This window comes from Camelus ferus, chromosome 16 (genome assembly GCF_009834535.1).
Source record: "Camelus ferus isolate YT-003-E chromosome 16, BCGSAC_Cfer_1.0, whole genome shotgun sequence".
Classification (NCBI taxonomy): Eukaryota; Metazoa; Chordata; class Mammalia; order Artiodactyla; family Camelidae; genus Camelus; species Camelus ferus.
The window spans coordinates 46415369-46431953 of record NC_045711.1 but is presented as its reverse complement, the minus strand read 5'-3'; the positions used below and the strand labels follow the sequence as shown (position 1 = coordinate 46431953).

At 44.7% G+C, this 16585-nt stretch overlaps 1 protein-coding gene across 1 annotated transcript in view; it reads left to right on the top strand.

The window, feature by feature from the left end:
• Positions 1–7369: 7369 nt before the first annotated feature.
• IGF2BP1 (insulin like growth factor 2 mRNA binding protein 1) overlaps positions 7370–16585 on the top strand; it is a 35895-nt gene continuing 26679 nt past the window's right edge. The window contains exons 1-2 of the mRNA XM_032457816.1: positions 7370–8009; positions 9197–9257. Of these exons, the coding sequence (XP_032313707.1) occupies positions 7835–8009; positions 9197–9257 (236 nt within the window). The 5' untranslated portion in view covers positions 7370–7834. The remainder of the gene's footprint in view (positions 8010–9196; positions 9258–16585) is intronic.

The window sequence follows — 16585 nt, the reverse complement described above, 5'->3', positions numbered from 1 at the left end:
GCTCATAAAAATTGGTTTACTGTCTCCTTGAGTGTTCATAGCTGAACCGATAGCCAGGATATTCAATAAACATCTACTATGGATGGGTATCTGTACCAGACATCTTGGGAATCACCAAGATGGAAGTCTGTCCTGGGGTGACACTTTTGCTTTGGATGACATACAAAATAACAAATCTTTACATGGTTTATGGAGTACTACCTTCATTCTTAGAAGGAAGACTCTAAGAGCCTTCTCGGCAGGAAGTGCATGTGGACTGTCCCTTGAGATTGTCATCCTGGCTGTGTGGCATCAGTGGAGATTAGGAGGCAGAGATGTGCCAACTAACTCTGATGGTTGCCAATGGCTGCCTGAAACCCTGAGTGGAAAAAAATCCTGAGGCTATTCCTTTGACCAGACACTGAAAGAGGGTGCTCCTCAGTGGGCACTGGGCACTGTCATGGGTGCAAGACTAGGGAGGGACAAACCCAGAGATACCCTTTGGTTGCAATTCTTGTTGTAGACCAATCGTTTTTTCCAATGACTGCATTTACCTGTACTTCATCTGATGATTGTGGAGTATTGCATTTAGAAAAGAAAAGAAGAGAAGAGGAAGGGAGGGGAGAGCAGGGAAGAGAAGGGGAGAGGAGAGGAGGGGGGAGGGGAAGGAAGGGAAGGGAAAGGAAAGGAAAAAGAAAAGGAAAGGAAAGGGGGAAGGAAAGAAGCAAAGAAAAAGCACTTACAGGCTGAACACAGCACTTTATGCTCACACTGACCCTGTCTTCATCTCCTTCTTCTCGGGTAGTACCAAAAGATAGTTATTTAATATATATTTTGGACATCTGTTAGCACTGTGTTGGACTCCCTGAGTATAGTCTTTGCTCTCAAGGGTTTGATACATAAAATGCTAATAACCAAACTAGTTATAAGTTACATAAGATGCAGGAAAATGATACAAAGAAATAAAAGTGTCTAGTGAATATTCAGACAACATATCCTGGGAGAACAGGGGTGGAGGAGCTCTGGGGTCTGAATTACCCTGGACTTCTTCTCAAGTGTGTAACAAGTTTCCCGTTTTGGTGGATAAAGTAATTTAAGACTCTCTATATTCTTCCATTTCACCAGAAATAACAGTTTGAATGGTAACAAGCCAGTGAGAGTGGGAGAGGAAGAAGGAAGAGGGAAAGAGGGAAGAAAAGCATGGAAAGTTTGAATAGGTAGACTGATCAAAAGGAGGAAAGAAATGGGTTGAGGGGCAGAGGAGTCAAAGAATAATAAAGGGGGAAGAGAAGTAACAAAGAAAAAAGAAAAATTGCAAAGAGGGTAAAGGTAAAGGGGGAGGAGGAAAGGAATTGACAGTGTCGGGTGTAGGAAGAAAAATGGAGGAACAAAAGGAGAGGAGGGGGGACGAAACGGGGGGAGGGGCGGGGGGAGGGGCGGGGAAGAAGAGGAAGATAGGGAAAGAGATCCTGAACCTCATTTCAAAGCAATTTAGAAATAACTCTAATTTTTGTTTCCCATACACGTTGTAAGTACCTTGTAGAATGAAAAGAGTTTCATGAAAATGTTTCAGTAATTTATCAAACAAATGCTGATCAAATACCTTTTGGTTATGTTGAAGAATTCAAGTTAACTTGTGTTCATAATAATCCTTCAAATTTTTTTCAGTGTTAATGGGAGAGGTGGCAGGACTCAAAGTCTTTCTAGACTGTTAACCCATGAAAATCAGAAATCACTTTTAGAATTGTATCTCAGTTTAGATAAATAACCAGTTTAAAAAAAAATATATATATATATATATATACTGTTAGGCTGGGTCCCTTTTACCCTACAATGGGAAGGTTTGTTTTACAAAGACAGGAGTCTTTTTTGAAGTGTTTTTAATGAGTATTTGGGTGATGAAATATTAGGGAAATAGTATATGTGTTAATTTTTTCAACTTGCATATAAAAAACATAGCATCATCCCCTCTTAAGCACTCAGAAATATTTAAGACACCTCCTTAAAAAAAAAGTCCTACCTAGAAATAGGAGTCAAATCAATTAATCTTATCACCAGAAGTAAAATTTTAAACAAGCAAACAAAATTAATTTGCTTTCTAGATAGGAAAATTATTTTAGTCTTAAGAAGCATAGAGTTTATGTAGCTAAAATCAAATTAACTCCATGCAGTTTGATGCTGTAACTGATTCATTTTGAATTAAAATCATTTAAATACTTAGAAGATAGGTAGCTTTCAAGTACAAAATTGTCTTATTGCTATTTCCACTTAAAAAACATTTAAGTATAAATTCCCTCACTTCTGTTGCCTTTTACAACTTGTTTTATTTTGAAAAATAACATTAATTTCCCTGTCTTTTCTTCAATTGTACAATTTCCCCTCAAACAAACCAGGGATCTATTTTACATTTTGTGTAAAATAGGGACTAAACAAAGTTGTTCATTATCTTTTAACCAAACGATTTTGGAGTGGAAAAAAAATGCAAAATGCAGTACTAATGTAGTCTGAGGAATGTTATTGACTATTCCTTTCACATGTGTCAATAGGGGCTAGTGTGGTGCAGTTTAATTTACTAACAAATGGAATTTGGAAACATCCAGTTTTTAAAAGTTACTAAAATAAACGATTCCCTTCCTTATCTAAAAGTTTCTACATTGCAAACTTGAGCCAAAACAAAAAATTGAGCAGTTTTGTCACACACTGCGTGACCCATAGAAAAACAAATGATTGTTCTGAAAGTTCTTTTTCCTCCTTGAATCTCTTCTATCTCTGGAATAAACATATTTCTTTTTAAAGTTTTAAACACTGAACACTTTTACATAATAATTGGAAGGAGAAAATTTCCTTTTCTGTTTATAATTCTGTTACATTTTATGAGTTATCACAAACACATAATTATCCTTATTTATTTGACAAGAGAAAATGCTGAATGTGCTTTTAAATTGGGGCTAATTTACACTTTTTCAAAGTTATAGGCATTTAAAAGAACCACACTAGGACTTCAAGTTGCAGGAATAAATAAATATCCCAAGGCAGTAACAATGAAAAACAAGCCAACAACAACAAAATAAACAAAAACCAAGCAAACAAAAGACAAATTTCTTCAAAAACCTTAAAGTCAAAGGAGAATGTGAAATTTTCACATCAGGAAATGTGAAACATTCTTTTTCTATATTTTATAGAAACCATACATTTATTTCAATATTGATTATGATTCATCAGAAAATTAAAAAATGGAGAAATTCTATTTTATTGTATTACCCCCTAACTGCTTTCCAACTTGTGTGTGTCCTCTTTTTTCTAAAACATGGAAGCTTTGAAAATAGAAAGTCATTGATAAATTTTAATTTAAAATCCATATAAAAAATAAAATAAAATGCAATATATATTCTGGGGATTTATCCAAAGGAGCTAATCTAAAAGAGGAAAAAGTTCTATGCTCCCAAATAGCTATTCAGCACCACTGCTAATGAAAGTTAAAAAATTGATGTACCATATATCTAACAATAATGATTAATGATTATCTTACATCTATTGGGCTGAATGTAACATGTTGGCTCAAAATGATAGCTATCAAAACTTTGAGGCAGCGTGGGAAAATATTTATGGCACAACAGCAAGTAAAAGAAATCAAGATATACAAATGAGATGACAAAATATAAAACTATTACAAATGGAAAAAACTGGAAATACTTAAAATTAATTTTGCATGACAATGGTGGAATTGTTGATTTTTTCACTTTATTTTTTGAAGTTTTTAAAGTTGTTTTGTTCTCTTTTTGTTTTGTTTTTTCTTTCTGCATATATTTGTATGTTCACATTGAAGGAAAATGGAACAAAATCCCATCTTTAAAATGGAGTCAAGTTTCAGTGTTTCTGAATTCAGAGAATTGAATTATGTAACTAGACCAAACACTTCTCCAGAAAAAAAATGGAGAAGGAGGAAGAGGAGAAAAACAACAAGCGTAAGATAATAATTTTAAAAATTATTATTAAAGAAAACAATTTATCCTGCAGCTATATTTTTAACACTCACCAACAGAATTTAACTCTGAAGATTAAACTTTCCTAAAGAAACTGTGTAGAAAAAAACAAACAACACATAAAATGTTTACTAGCTGTTGTTTAAATAAAGCCAAAGAAAAGAATGATGATAAACGATGGCATCTCAAGTCACCCCATTCCTATCCCCAACCTGGGCATGTGAGTCTTGACAAGAAATAACCCTTCCCTCAGGTTAATTTTAGAGCTGGGCTCACTCAGAGGGGAGAGATGAAACACCAGTCAACATCATCCAGTCCCCCAACCTCAGCCTAAAATAGCCAGGTCACTGAGGCAAAACTGATTTGGGGGCTGAAAAGGGTCTGCATCTCACCCCAGCTGTCTCCTCTCTCTTGTGTTCTTGCAGCCTCTGACTATACACAGAAACCCTTGGTGGGGGGCAGGGGGAGGATTAGAATTCAGTGAAACAGCTGATTTTTAAAAAGAACTGATCAGTTTCAATTTATCAGTAAACTTTTAACTTAATACATTTATATTTTTCCCTCTGTCATTTAAAAACATTTTAAAAAACTAACATCAGGTAACATTTAGCCTTTTATTTTTAAATGGAAACAAAAATCAACCTAAAAGTGAACTGAATTCAACGATTAACTTAAAAAAATTTGTTTCCCTTTGAATTTAGGATAGGAAAAGGTAAGCTGCATTTTACAGGCATTTAGAGATCTGAATGGAGATTTTTGTGGGGTGTAACTTGCTTTTGTTTTAGGAATAAAGAGATAGAGTAGTGGATATGTTCCCCATGGAGAAAACCTGAGAGGTGATTCTATTAATTCCTAAAGATTTAAATTAAATGAAGGAAGCAGCACTAAGTTTCTGGGAACTGAAATGCCTTACCTAGTACCCTCTTCCTTGCTTCCCAATATAACAGAAACAGTTTCAGGAGAGTGGGGCTCCATATTTAGGAAAAGGCCAAGGAGTAGAACAGCCTTTCTGAGACCATCTTTCAGCCCTTTCAAAAGTACACACACATCACCAAGAAGAGTCCTAGGGCAACAGACCCACTCATTCTGGGCAAGATAATATTTTTTTCCTGGACTCTTAATTTTTCTCTGGATATTCTTTGCTCGACTGCTCCTATTGGCTTGCTTTTCATTTTAAAAAAAAGTTTATTGAATGCCTACTATGTGGCAGGCAGCTCCCACCTCGTTGGTTTGTTTTAAATTGTTTGTCGTCAAGAGCTGACTAAATATTAAAGAGTCAGAAACGGGGGGAGGGTGGGAGGAGGTGTGTGTGTTGGGGGGTGGAATACAGATACCGCCCACCCTCTTGGATAGAAAGCATCCTTTTTCTACTCAGCAACTAATAGCTTATAGTATTTTAATTTCCGTGAAACCACGGAAGGAAAAAAAATCACAAAAGTAAAAATCCGACAAACACGTGGCTGGCAAGAACAAAACGCGGATTTGGAGGGTGGGTTTTGAAGGTGGTGGAGATGGAGAAACCGAGTTGGAAGCCCTCCCCCACCCCCACGCCCAAGCCCCATTTCTTTTCTGTGAGCGGGGAAAACGGGGAGGGGGACAAAGGTGCAGCGTATCGTCCTTTAACTCCCGACTTTTGAACGGTATAAAATCGTCTGCCAGAAGGGCGGTGCGCCGGAGTCGGAGTCGGAGTCGGCTCACTGACTCTGCAAACACAAAATAATAACAAGAAAAAAAATCCAAGGCATTCATATCGGTGCAGCCAACACGTGTTGCGGAGTCGGCCCGGGCCGCAGGCGACTGAGACAATGGGGTCGGGGACCGGGAAAGGGAGAGTGACCCCCTTCCTCACCTGCCCTCGCAGCACGCGTGCCCCCCGACAGAATTATTTCTCCCTCCCGCAGAACCCGGAGCAAAACCCGAGCTTCCGCCCAGTTCGGGGAGACTCTGGCATTACTGGGGGTCCGCCCCCCTTTCCTCGGTTAGCTGAGTAAAGGGGCTCCAGGGTCCCCGGGCCGCGCTCTCCACCACCCGCTGGCGCCGGCCCAGCCCCCGCCGCTAGAAACTCGCTGGCCTCGCTCGCTCCTCTGCCCGGGATCCCGGGTGCGCGTGGACCGCACGCCCGGCTCCGCGCCGCGTATCCGGGACTCCGAAACGAGAGGCCAACTGCCCCCTCCCCCACCGCCGAGACGGGGTGCGACCGCCCACGTGTCGCCCCTTGCCCAGTCGGGTCCGTCCCTCGGGCTCCCGGGGCCAGAGGATCCGGAACGAGTTGGTCAAAGGCGAGGGAAGGGACCAGGGCGGATCCGCTTCCCCCACCCTAGGCGGGCGGGGGAGGGGCCGCCGCCCCCTCCTCAGAGCAGAGCTCCCGCCCCTCGCTTCCCCGAGCGCCGAGCGGAAATTACCCCCTCCCCCCGCGAGTCTGACCTGGGGACGTGGGCGGGGCCTCGCTCTCGGCCCCCCGCCCTCGGCCCCTCTCCCGCCTTCCCGCCCGGATCCAAATCCTGCACCCCAAACAAAGTTCCGAGACCCGGACCCAGCGCTGGGAAAGCTGCCGTCGCTGTCGTGGGTGGGGCGGGCGGAGGGGACTCCACCTGTCCGCCCCCGCGTCAGGGAGGGAAAAGGGGATCATTTGGATCTCCACCCTGTCACTCCCTCCCTGAGACCTCCCCCTTCGGTTAGCCCGGGTCTGCTCACGCGACCACTCCTCTTCCTTCTCTCCACCCCTCCCTCTCCCGGGGTCATCTTGGGCCGGAGCCGCGCTTTCCCTAGGACCCCGAGACGTTGTGGTTCAACAGACGAACCCTGGGTGTGAGCCACCCTTTCTCCCGGGGGAATCCCGAAACATGATTTCCTGCGGATCCTCCGTTCCCAGCTGCGATCCCCGTGTTCCCAGCTTCCCGGTCCCGCGCTCGCAAGACCCCCCTAGGTCCTGGATTCCCCGAGGCGAGGGAGTCGCCTAGCGCTGGGGCTGGGAAGGCTGAGACACCCCCCCCCCCCCTTTAAAGATCTAGGAAAAAGCTCCTTTATTTTGAAATCACCGGCTCGCGCGACCCCCTCCTGAAGACCCCAGAGTCCTCGGCTTCTCTTTGTCTATCTCGGCCGTCCCCCGCCTGTCAGTCGCTAGCAGTTAGAGCTAGGGTAGGGTGGGCAAACTCCCCCCACCGCCGACCACTCGAATAAAAAATAACCATACATTTTACCCATCAAGAGGTGGGAGATTCTGATTCGGACCACCCTCCCCCAGCTAGGGCCCGGGTAGGGGGATGGGTGGGGGCGGGGCTCCTCCCTAGGGGCCAGATTCTTCCTAAGGGGAAGGGGGCGAGTAGAGCTTCGAGAAAGCGGACCCCACCCGTCCAGTTTACCCCGGCGGTGAATGGAGAGCAACCCCGGGGCGGGAGTTTGGAGGGTTGGGCCGGGTTGGAGGGCCGAAGGGCCTTGAGGCGTCGGGGGTCTTCCCCTGCAGGGTGGGTGGGGGCTTTCACCACGTGGCTTCGCCTTTTTTTTTTTTTTTCCGCTCCATTTTTTTTCAAGTCGATTTTATTTAGAGGCGGCGCCAGGGCGGCCGCGGAGAAACGTGACACACCAGCCCTCTCGGAGGGGTTTCGGACAGAAGGGAAGGAGCCGCGCCGCGTCGTCCGCCTCCCAGCGCGCCGCGGGCACTTCTCCCGGGCCTCCCCGAACTCTCCCGCGACCTCTGCGCGCCCTCCGGCCGCCCCCCCCACCACCGCCCCGGCTCCGGACAACTTCAGGGGTAGGGTGCAAAGAAAGTTTGCGTCTGCTGCCGCCGCCTCCCGCCTCGGCCTAGGAGGCTCGCCGCCTGCGCCCGCCCGCTCGGCCTTGCCCGGGACCGCGTCCTGCCCGAGACCGCCACCATGAACAAGCTGTACATCGGCAATCTCAACGAGAGCGTGACCTCCGCGGACTTGGAGAAAGTGTTTGCGGAGCACAAGATCTCCTACAGCGGCCAGTTCTTGGTCAAATCCGGCTATGCCTTCGTGGACTGCCCGGACGAGCACTGGGCGATGAAAGCCATCGAAACTTTCTCCGGTAAGAGTGCACCCACCTCCCCGAAAAAACCACCGCGAAATCCCTGAACAACAGAGACCTGCTCCTCCTCTTTCCTCGTCCGCCAACTTCTCTGTCCCCGGCCTGTGGGGCTTGGCCTCGTAGCCGACTCCCACCCACCCCCTCCGACGCCCCCGCCGACCCCACGCTGGCTCCCCGTGCGGAAATATTCAGCTTCCCTCACCCCATCCTCCTAGTCTGAGTTGAGGACCTGGGGGCTTTAGAGTGGTGACCCCCTTATCCCCCACCGACGGGGCGTTAGCCCCAGTGGCAGGGGTGGGGGGGACTCGCCACCGAGGTGACCCCGTCTGGGCGTCCTTCTACGTTTTCCCCTCGGTGGCCGAGGCTGGACGTCCGCCTCCCTCCCCGCGCGTGAGCACCCCCTCCTCTTCCTCCGCCCTAGGCCTTGCCCAGCCGGGAAGGGGTCCCCGCTCCGCTTCTGATCTCCTGGGTTTCCGTGGGGACTGCAGCCTTCGGGCCCAACCTGAGAGGGACGGGGTCCCGCCTCCCGCCCAGGGCCTGGGGCTTGAGCCATTTTGATTTGAAAGTGGGGCGTGAGCGGGGTGGCGCGGCGGCGGCGGCGGCGGCGGCGGCGGGTCGCCATGCTGCTTCCCGAGACGCCCAGGCTGGGCCGAGAGGCGCGCGCCGCGGCCGCACGGGACCCTCCCCGCGGGGCCCCGCTTCGCTCCCCCAGGGCCTCGTCTCCTGGCCGGCCCCGACAGGTGGCCGCCCCACCGCCTGAAGCCCTTCTCCCTGGCTCGACAGAAAAATAAAGTTTAATTCCGCACCGCCCCCCCCCCAGCCATGCACTTTGGGAGAAACGGGGGGCCCTTTCTGGGCCCCTTCTGGAACCCCACATCTGGGAGCCGTAAAGGCAGCCGGCCACGCAGACGCCCTCGCACCTCTTCCAAATCCGGCCCCCAGAGCGAGCCACTACTCAACTATCCCCAGTGAAAGAACAAAACAAAAATTAAGAAAACACAATAATGAACGCATAGAGTCCACCATTCCCCGAGCGACCTTTTGCATCCGGCTGCGGAACCCACTACCTGGATTCCTAGGAAGAGCTCAGATCCCAGTAACTCCTGGATGAATACCTTTCTCCTTCCTTTTCCCGCCCCCCAGTCCTGTTCAAGCTCTCATAGTGTCTTTTTCAATTTAATCTTTAGGGAAAGTGGAACTGCAAGGAAAACGCCTAGAGATTGAACACTCGGTTCCCAAAAAACAAAGGTAGGAGAGAGCTCTTCCCTGCGGAGACGGTCGGCCTGGGGGCACTGAGAGGCTGTGTTTAGGGGTCCATAGTGTCTCCAGTGGAAGAAACCCATTACTGGCCTTCCCACCCCCAACTCCGGATGTTGGGGGCAGGGAGGGAAGATTGGCTAAGATCTTGTAATGGGTGGTTTACAGCTTGTAAAAAAAATAAGCTGGGGCTGGGGTGGGCTGAGAGATGTTACTTGGAGAAGTGAAGGGGAAAAAATCAATAGGGGAGAAACCTTGTGGAGTTTGTTCAAGATGTGTGGGATCACTTGTGGGGAAGCGAAAAAATCTTTAAAGAGTTTAGACTCATGGACATTTCAGCAACTTCCTAGCAGGCCATTTTTTTCCCACCATTCCTTCACCCTACTTCTTAAGTGGATTGTGGGGGGCTCCCCTTTGACTCCCTAGGGGAAGTGGAATGAGTTCCTGCCCCCAGAAGAATTCTATACTTTTGCTTTATTTATATTTCTGCAACAGGCAAGGACATTATTTTTTCACAGACCCCTACCCCTAGTCACTCACATCACACGTCCTCTCTTCCCAACTGGATTTTGCAAATATGCTTTGGCTGTACTATCCTTTCCGAGCCCCCCACCCCCACTCCTTCAGTCCATTGTTACAAGGGGACCATCTGGGGTGAGAGCTTTGTGTTCAGGCTGTGAGCTGGGGCTCTTTGGAGGGTCTAGAACTCCCTGGATGAATGGTGTGTGTTTGTGTGTGTGTGTGTGTGTGTGTGTGTGTGTGTGTGTGACCCAATACCTTTCTGTCCTCACTTGAGCAAAGTGGGGAACCTCTATCATGCTATCATATTATCCCCAGTTTTGATTCATGGTGGATTTCAGATCTTTCCTTGAACTGGGAAGTATAAGAGCAGTCTTCTTGCTTTCTCAAATCTGACTTAAACATGTTGACAGTGCAGTTTTCTCTCATGCTGCAGCCCCCAGTAAATCTTTGATCCTCTCCTCCCTCTGTCCCCTCATTTCAACTGGAAACTTGCTGCATTTCAGAGTAGTCCCTGGCCTTTTCTGAGTGGCAAAGTGAAGGTGGGTGGCTATGCTCTTTTGGAGGCAGTTAAGAGGGTCTAGAAAGTTTAACCGGAGAGAAACTGTTCAGTGGTTTAGCCTGAGATATTTAAGTAACTTGGAACTATTGTATCTATAGATGATCAATATGGCTTGTTACTATGTTTATAGAGCTTGTGATTTAACCTCAAGTGCTTGAAATACTGTTATTGGAAAGGCAATTAGCGTTGGGGTAAAGAGGCAATAAAATCAGAAGAAAGAAAAAAAGTCTTTATTATTTGGAAGCATCTCCTGGAGATGGGATAAGGGAAACATGTACACTGACATCAGTAGATTTATTGAGAAGGTTGTAGATATTTGAACTGAAAGCTGAGTGTTTGAAACATGATGAGAAATAACCAGAAGAACTGGAATTCTGAAATATGTGGAATATTTTTCTTTTGCTCCAAAGGATGGTTTTAAATTTTAAAGGGAATAAACTGAAAAGGAAGAAAATGGCAAAATGTTGATGAAATGGAACCCAAAACATTTATATTTTAATTTTCATGGTGCTCTGTATTTATGGATCTTTTTCCCTAAGCCATCTGCTTGCTTTAAAGCCATTTTTAGGCTCCTTCTCGTTCCCTCCAAAATGTATTACTCAGGGCTCCTTTGAGTTGGCAAGGGGTGGGGTTTGTGAGGAGTGGGTACAAAATCTTCCTTTCCACACCCAGATTCAATCTTTTGTGTTCTCCCCCTTCCTGAAATAATTTTTGAGCACATTGAGTCAGTTGTGTTTTGTTTTTTCCCTTGGGTAGTGGTAAGGCACTTCATTTTTCTAGAATGAATCAATTTTTGAAGTTTTAGGATTTAAAAAAAAGAAAGTTTGTTTTCATGAAGTAAAGTTTGCTCTATCATTTTGTGTTCTTTGAGGAAGCATGTTGTGGTATTTGTTTTTAGTCTGTCTGAAAAGTGTTTCTTTAGTTGGTTTGTTACTGGCTTTTTTAGTCTCATGGATTTATAGAACAGGAACTAGTTGATTAACTATGATTAACATATTTTAAGCAAAATGAACAATGATGCATATGTATTTTGTGTGTGTGTGTATGTGTGTATACTGTTTTCACTGTTTAAAATAGAACCCTTGATGTGCTCAGTTCCAAATGAATTATGACTTTTAAACATTTCTAAGAAATTCTTAAAAACCTAGCAACCTAAATGTCCTGGGTTTTTTGTTGTTGTTGTTGTTGTTTTAGAGGGGCATGTGAAATAAAAGATAATATTATAGCAGTTACTTCTGAGCAGCCCTGATTTTGAAGTCTTAATGTATTTTGTTTTACCTTGTGTCTATTTGATATATAGAATTTGTTCCTTTTAAGTAAGAACTCAAGAGACTGAACACTATACATTTAAACTGAAAATATTAATTTGAATTTTTTAAATAGGCAACATTAAATTTCTCTGAGATCACCTTCCCAAATCTTCTCTTAGTCAGTGTTGGAATTTTGGTCAAGAGTTTCAGCTGTTGAAAATTTGTATATATTTACTGTCAAATATTAGGACAAAGGAGGAAAGCCAAAAGAATTTTAAGAACAGTAGTGGAAAGGGTTTGTAAATGTGTGGGTTGTTTTTTTTTTTTAAAGACACTTGAGCAGTTAAGAGGGTACCATATTGGTGAGACTTGTGTATTTTGGGAGAAAATACCTTAAATTCCTCAAAATTTCCCCAACTTTTGTTTCATTTGCCACTATGTGTACCTTTTTCTAGAGGAATGTGGCCTAAAGATAGCATACCTCCTGTCAAGTGTTGTCATCAAAGTAAAAGGTGTTGTTAAGAAAAAAATGAAGAAGTGTACTACATTTCTCTGGGTGAAATGTGTTCAAGTTAAAGACTTTGATTTCCTTAGGCAGGTTAATGGTTGTTTTCTCTGACTTCAAATGAGGTGGGCTAACACTTTCCTTTAAATTTCTAACTTAAATATCACACAAAAATTGATCTTCTGGACACAACTGTGAAAACTCTCAGAAGAGAAAGTGTTCAAACTTTATTCTGATTGTTCAGTTTAATTTTCTACTTAGCCGCTTTAAAAATCTCTATGAAGGGATGTCTTGTAAATGACAAAAATATTTTTAATTTTAAGTGATTTGTAGAGGCTCTGAAGAAATAATTGGATCACTGCATGTTTTCAAAACACAAAAATTTTGCCTTCAGAAATGGGTTTGCCTTTAAGGAAAATTGTTCTTTGGGGCTGAAAATAAATTATATGGGGGTTAAGAAACAACAACAAAGGAGAAAAAATACTAGATAGAGTGGGAGGATTTTCAGGCACTTTTGCTTTAGTGATTATAGTCAAAAGATACATCTGACGAGGTATTCAACAAGTTAGTTTAAAGTTGAAACAGTTTCTTACATTTACTGAAAAGATTTTCTTAATAGGTTTTTTGAATTTTAAATAAGTTTTTTAAAAAATCAGTTGGTTCTTCATTTTTCTGCACTGTTTGGAGGAATGGTGGAAATCAATTCACTCACCCCATTTTAGTTTTCACCTAGAAAGTAAATGTTAAAATTCATAAATTAAGTTTTCTTCACTGCTAGAGAAATCTTTAGCTTTTTATCATTTAGTGCTGTGTTTCAAGATGACTTTCCTAAGGACATTGGTATTTGACTATCCTTTGGAAAAGTTGTAAGTTTATTTTCTGACCCAAAGCAGTAAAAGATGAAATTTTACTCCAATGGTTTCTCAGATGGAGAACTTTGAGTAAAGCAGGGGAAGAATTGTAATTTCCCATCACTAATTTATTCAGAGTATAGTTAACTATTCCAAATGTAAAGTTTAAATGGCATAGATTTTGGTGGAACAAGAGCAAAACATTCTTATAATTATGTTTTAGACACGAAGTACATGACATTAGCCATTGGAAGAATCTTGATTCAAAGGTTCAGAGCTTCTAATCTTTTAAAATTACCTTAATATATGTCATTTGAATCACATTTTATGTGTTTAGGTACTTTTAAGGCTTATTTTTTGAGTTTATTTATTCTATACTTTAATGTGTATAATGTGTAAGAGCCAGTTGACAAAGACACCATTGAGATAGGCTAGTGAGTATAAAATTTTAAAACATTAAAAGTTTCAGGTTTAGTTAAGTGAAAAGAGGGAGACCAGTGAATGCTATTTGTAGAGGTTTAAGGATTTTTGTGTTGAAGAGATATGTATTGGTTATACCTGTGTTGATTTGTGTGTGTGTGGGGGGGGGATGTTGGAGGGGTGGTTTCATTAAAATAAATGTATGAACCAAAGGCGTTTGAAGAACAGACATTTTGTCAGCTGTTAGAATTTAAATTCAGTCTAGTTCGCTCCCCATCCTCCTAAGATTCTTAAAATGTGGCTAATGCCTTCCAGAAAGTGCAGTTTAGATTTTGGGATGGGAGTGTTAGGGAGAGAAAAGAGGAGGAAAAAAGCAGCAGGGGAGACTGGAAAAATCAGACGAGTTAGTCCTGGGTTGGAAATTCCAGACGGGGGAAAAAAAAGAGAGAAAGAGAGATGGGGGTTGGGGTGGAGTGCCCGCTTCCCTTTTACAGAGGAGCGGCTGCAGGCGCACAGCCACCCACGGGAGAGGGGGTCGCAGGCACCAGGTTTGGAAGACGGGTGGTAGATTCCGCGGAGGGCCAGGCGCTTTTGGCTTTCGGAGTTGCCTGCCTTCCCTTCGATTTTTCAAAACGCAGAGAAAGTCGCGGCGGCGCTGGAGGCGCTTCCTGGAGAGCCCGCGCCGGCCCCGCGGCCCTAGCCCGTCCCCGCCCGCGCGGCCCCGGCCCCAGCCCCAGCCCGGCCCCGGCCTCGCAATCTCTGCCCGCTCCGCGCGGGGCCCCCGCCCTCCTCCTCCTTTGAACCAGCCCCTGCCCGGGAACATCCGCAGGCCCGGGTCTCCGAGGAGGGCTTCCTTTCCCAGGGTCCCCGAGACCCCTGGCTGCGGCGCGCCGCCGACAGCCTCGCCTTGGTCCTGGGAGCCCCCAGATCCCAAACCTCGCCGCGGCTTCCCGGCCTCCTAGGACTTTTCCATTCTACAGCAAAAGCCAAAGGCCGGTGGGTAAATGTGGAGTGAAGAGGCAGAGGAGAGAGGAAGGGAGTGTGTCAGGGGAAAGTGGGAGGATGAGAGAGGTGGAGAGAAAATGGAGGTGCACGTAGCTGTTGCCCTCTCCCAGGAGCTGAGGCCCCTTGGCTAAGGGGCATAGAGTAATCTGTAATCCTCAGAAGATGGACTGTGTCCCCACGGCCCAAAGGCTGACTAAAACAATAACAAAGGGAGTAATAGTACCCAGAGAGTCTGTGATGGGTTTTATTTACTTTGTAAAAGGTTGACAACAGGTCTTCCGGTTGGCGGTTGGCGAGGCTTTGAAGATCTTTCTCAGGGTCTCAGCCAGTGTTTGACTCCATGTTAATGTAAAATTTGCATACCATTTCCACCTGTGCCAAGCCCCCACCTTTTTAAATGCCTGTCAAAACAAAATAAGATCTCATAAAAACGGAGACTCGAAGTGTTTGCTCATTTGGTTATTGATAAAAGTTTGATTCATCTAGAAAATGATCATCCTGTGATAACACAAACCATTTCAAGGGTGTAGTGCCAGCAGGGAGATGGCCGGTCCTCAGTTTGCTAACTGCATTCTAGTAGGACAACTTGGAGTTTGTTCAAAGAGGGCTCCGTACTTTTTAGTGGGTGCAAGGGGTCATCCTAGTATTGAACAAGCTGAGCCAGCTTTGTAAGACCTGCTTCTCCTTTGCAGCCAGTAGGTTTGCAATAAATAGGCATGGAATGAAGAAACAACATGCTTGAACAAGCTTTCACCCTAAACACAGACCGCTGAAATAAAATGTGTGTTCATTATGGGTAAATCACAGGAGAAAAGTAGCCCTGGACCTCATCATTTTAATATAGTTGGAGAAAACCTGATTGCGAAACACTGAAATGTAACTGTACACAGAACAAACACCAGCAGAAATGCAGTCCTAGTGCAGAAGTCCAAGCTTCCAGGATCTGATGTTCTGGTCATGTGGCAGAGAGCATGGTGACCCATCAGTACGGTGTTTGAATGAAATACAGAGCAAACAGCTGGGTGAGTAAAAGAATTTTTGACTGGATTGTCCAGATACTTCCAAGACTCCTAAGGACAAGTTTGATTATTAGACAAGTGACATTTTGGTGGCTAAAGATATTTAAGTGACCTGTCAGGGTGGGTGGGGATTTTGCTCCTGGTTTAGGGGGAGTGTGGATGAAGTCTCTCTTAGGAGACAGAAATGGAGGATCCCTTCATTTTCCCTTTCTCTCTGCAACATATCTGTTTTGTGGATTTTAGTCAATCCTCTCAACATTTCCTTAGGAAAAGTGGGTTAAGGAAGTCTTCAATTTTTATTCATTTTGAGTTAGTTTCAGTTTAAAAATTAGTTCTTCATCCAGATGTTTTGGCCACTTGAAATAGAAAATGTTAAGTCTGAGTGAATTTTGATTGGATAGTTTAGTTTAGTTGATTGGATATAGTTAGACTTTTTCAGAGGAGAAATCAGAGAATTTAGAAATTAGAAAAAGTTTTGTGTCAAGGTTGTTTGTGGAGTCTGAGTTCTTTGGCAACAGGAGCAGGGAGGTCAGAAATCATTTTCGGAATTCTTGAGGCTCAAGGAGGGAGGAAGTTCTATTAGGTCAGAGTCTCATGACCTCCCCTAGGTCCCTCACTCAGTCCAACAGGAGTGTGGAGGAAAGGTCCCTCCAGGAGAGTTCAGTGCTCAAAAACAAGAGCTTTGTAGTCAGGCAATGACTGGGAAACTGGAAAAGTTACTTAACCTTCTTAAACCTGAATTGCTTTAACTGTCAACTGGTGCTCTTACATATTAGCTGTTATTGTTACTGTTTTAGAGGTGGACTACTGCCTCCTGTCTTTGGACTGTGTAACAGCTTGGTATGTGTCTAAGGCGGTAGGTAGGGTATTCAAGAATGTGAATATGGCTTGTATTTTACATGGAACAATGATGGGTGGGCATGTTGAAGGGGATTTGTGTGCAGGATACTTTTGATAAGCTGTATGCTGAAAGAAAAGGCCACTTTTTGGGAGAGGGAGATGAAGCTCATCAGGGCAAGCCCCCAAGAGCCCCGAGATACAGACCCAACCGCCATGTCTCTTAACCATCCTCACGATGGCTTGGAGAGATGGGGCAAGCATAGTGGAGAATACTGCTGATTTTTCCTTAGGAGAATGGGCCATATATTCCATTTGTTGATGCCCTCTACCTGGGCCAGGTTCCTAGCT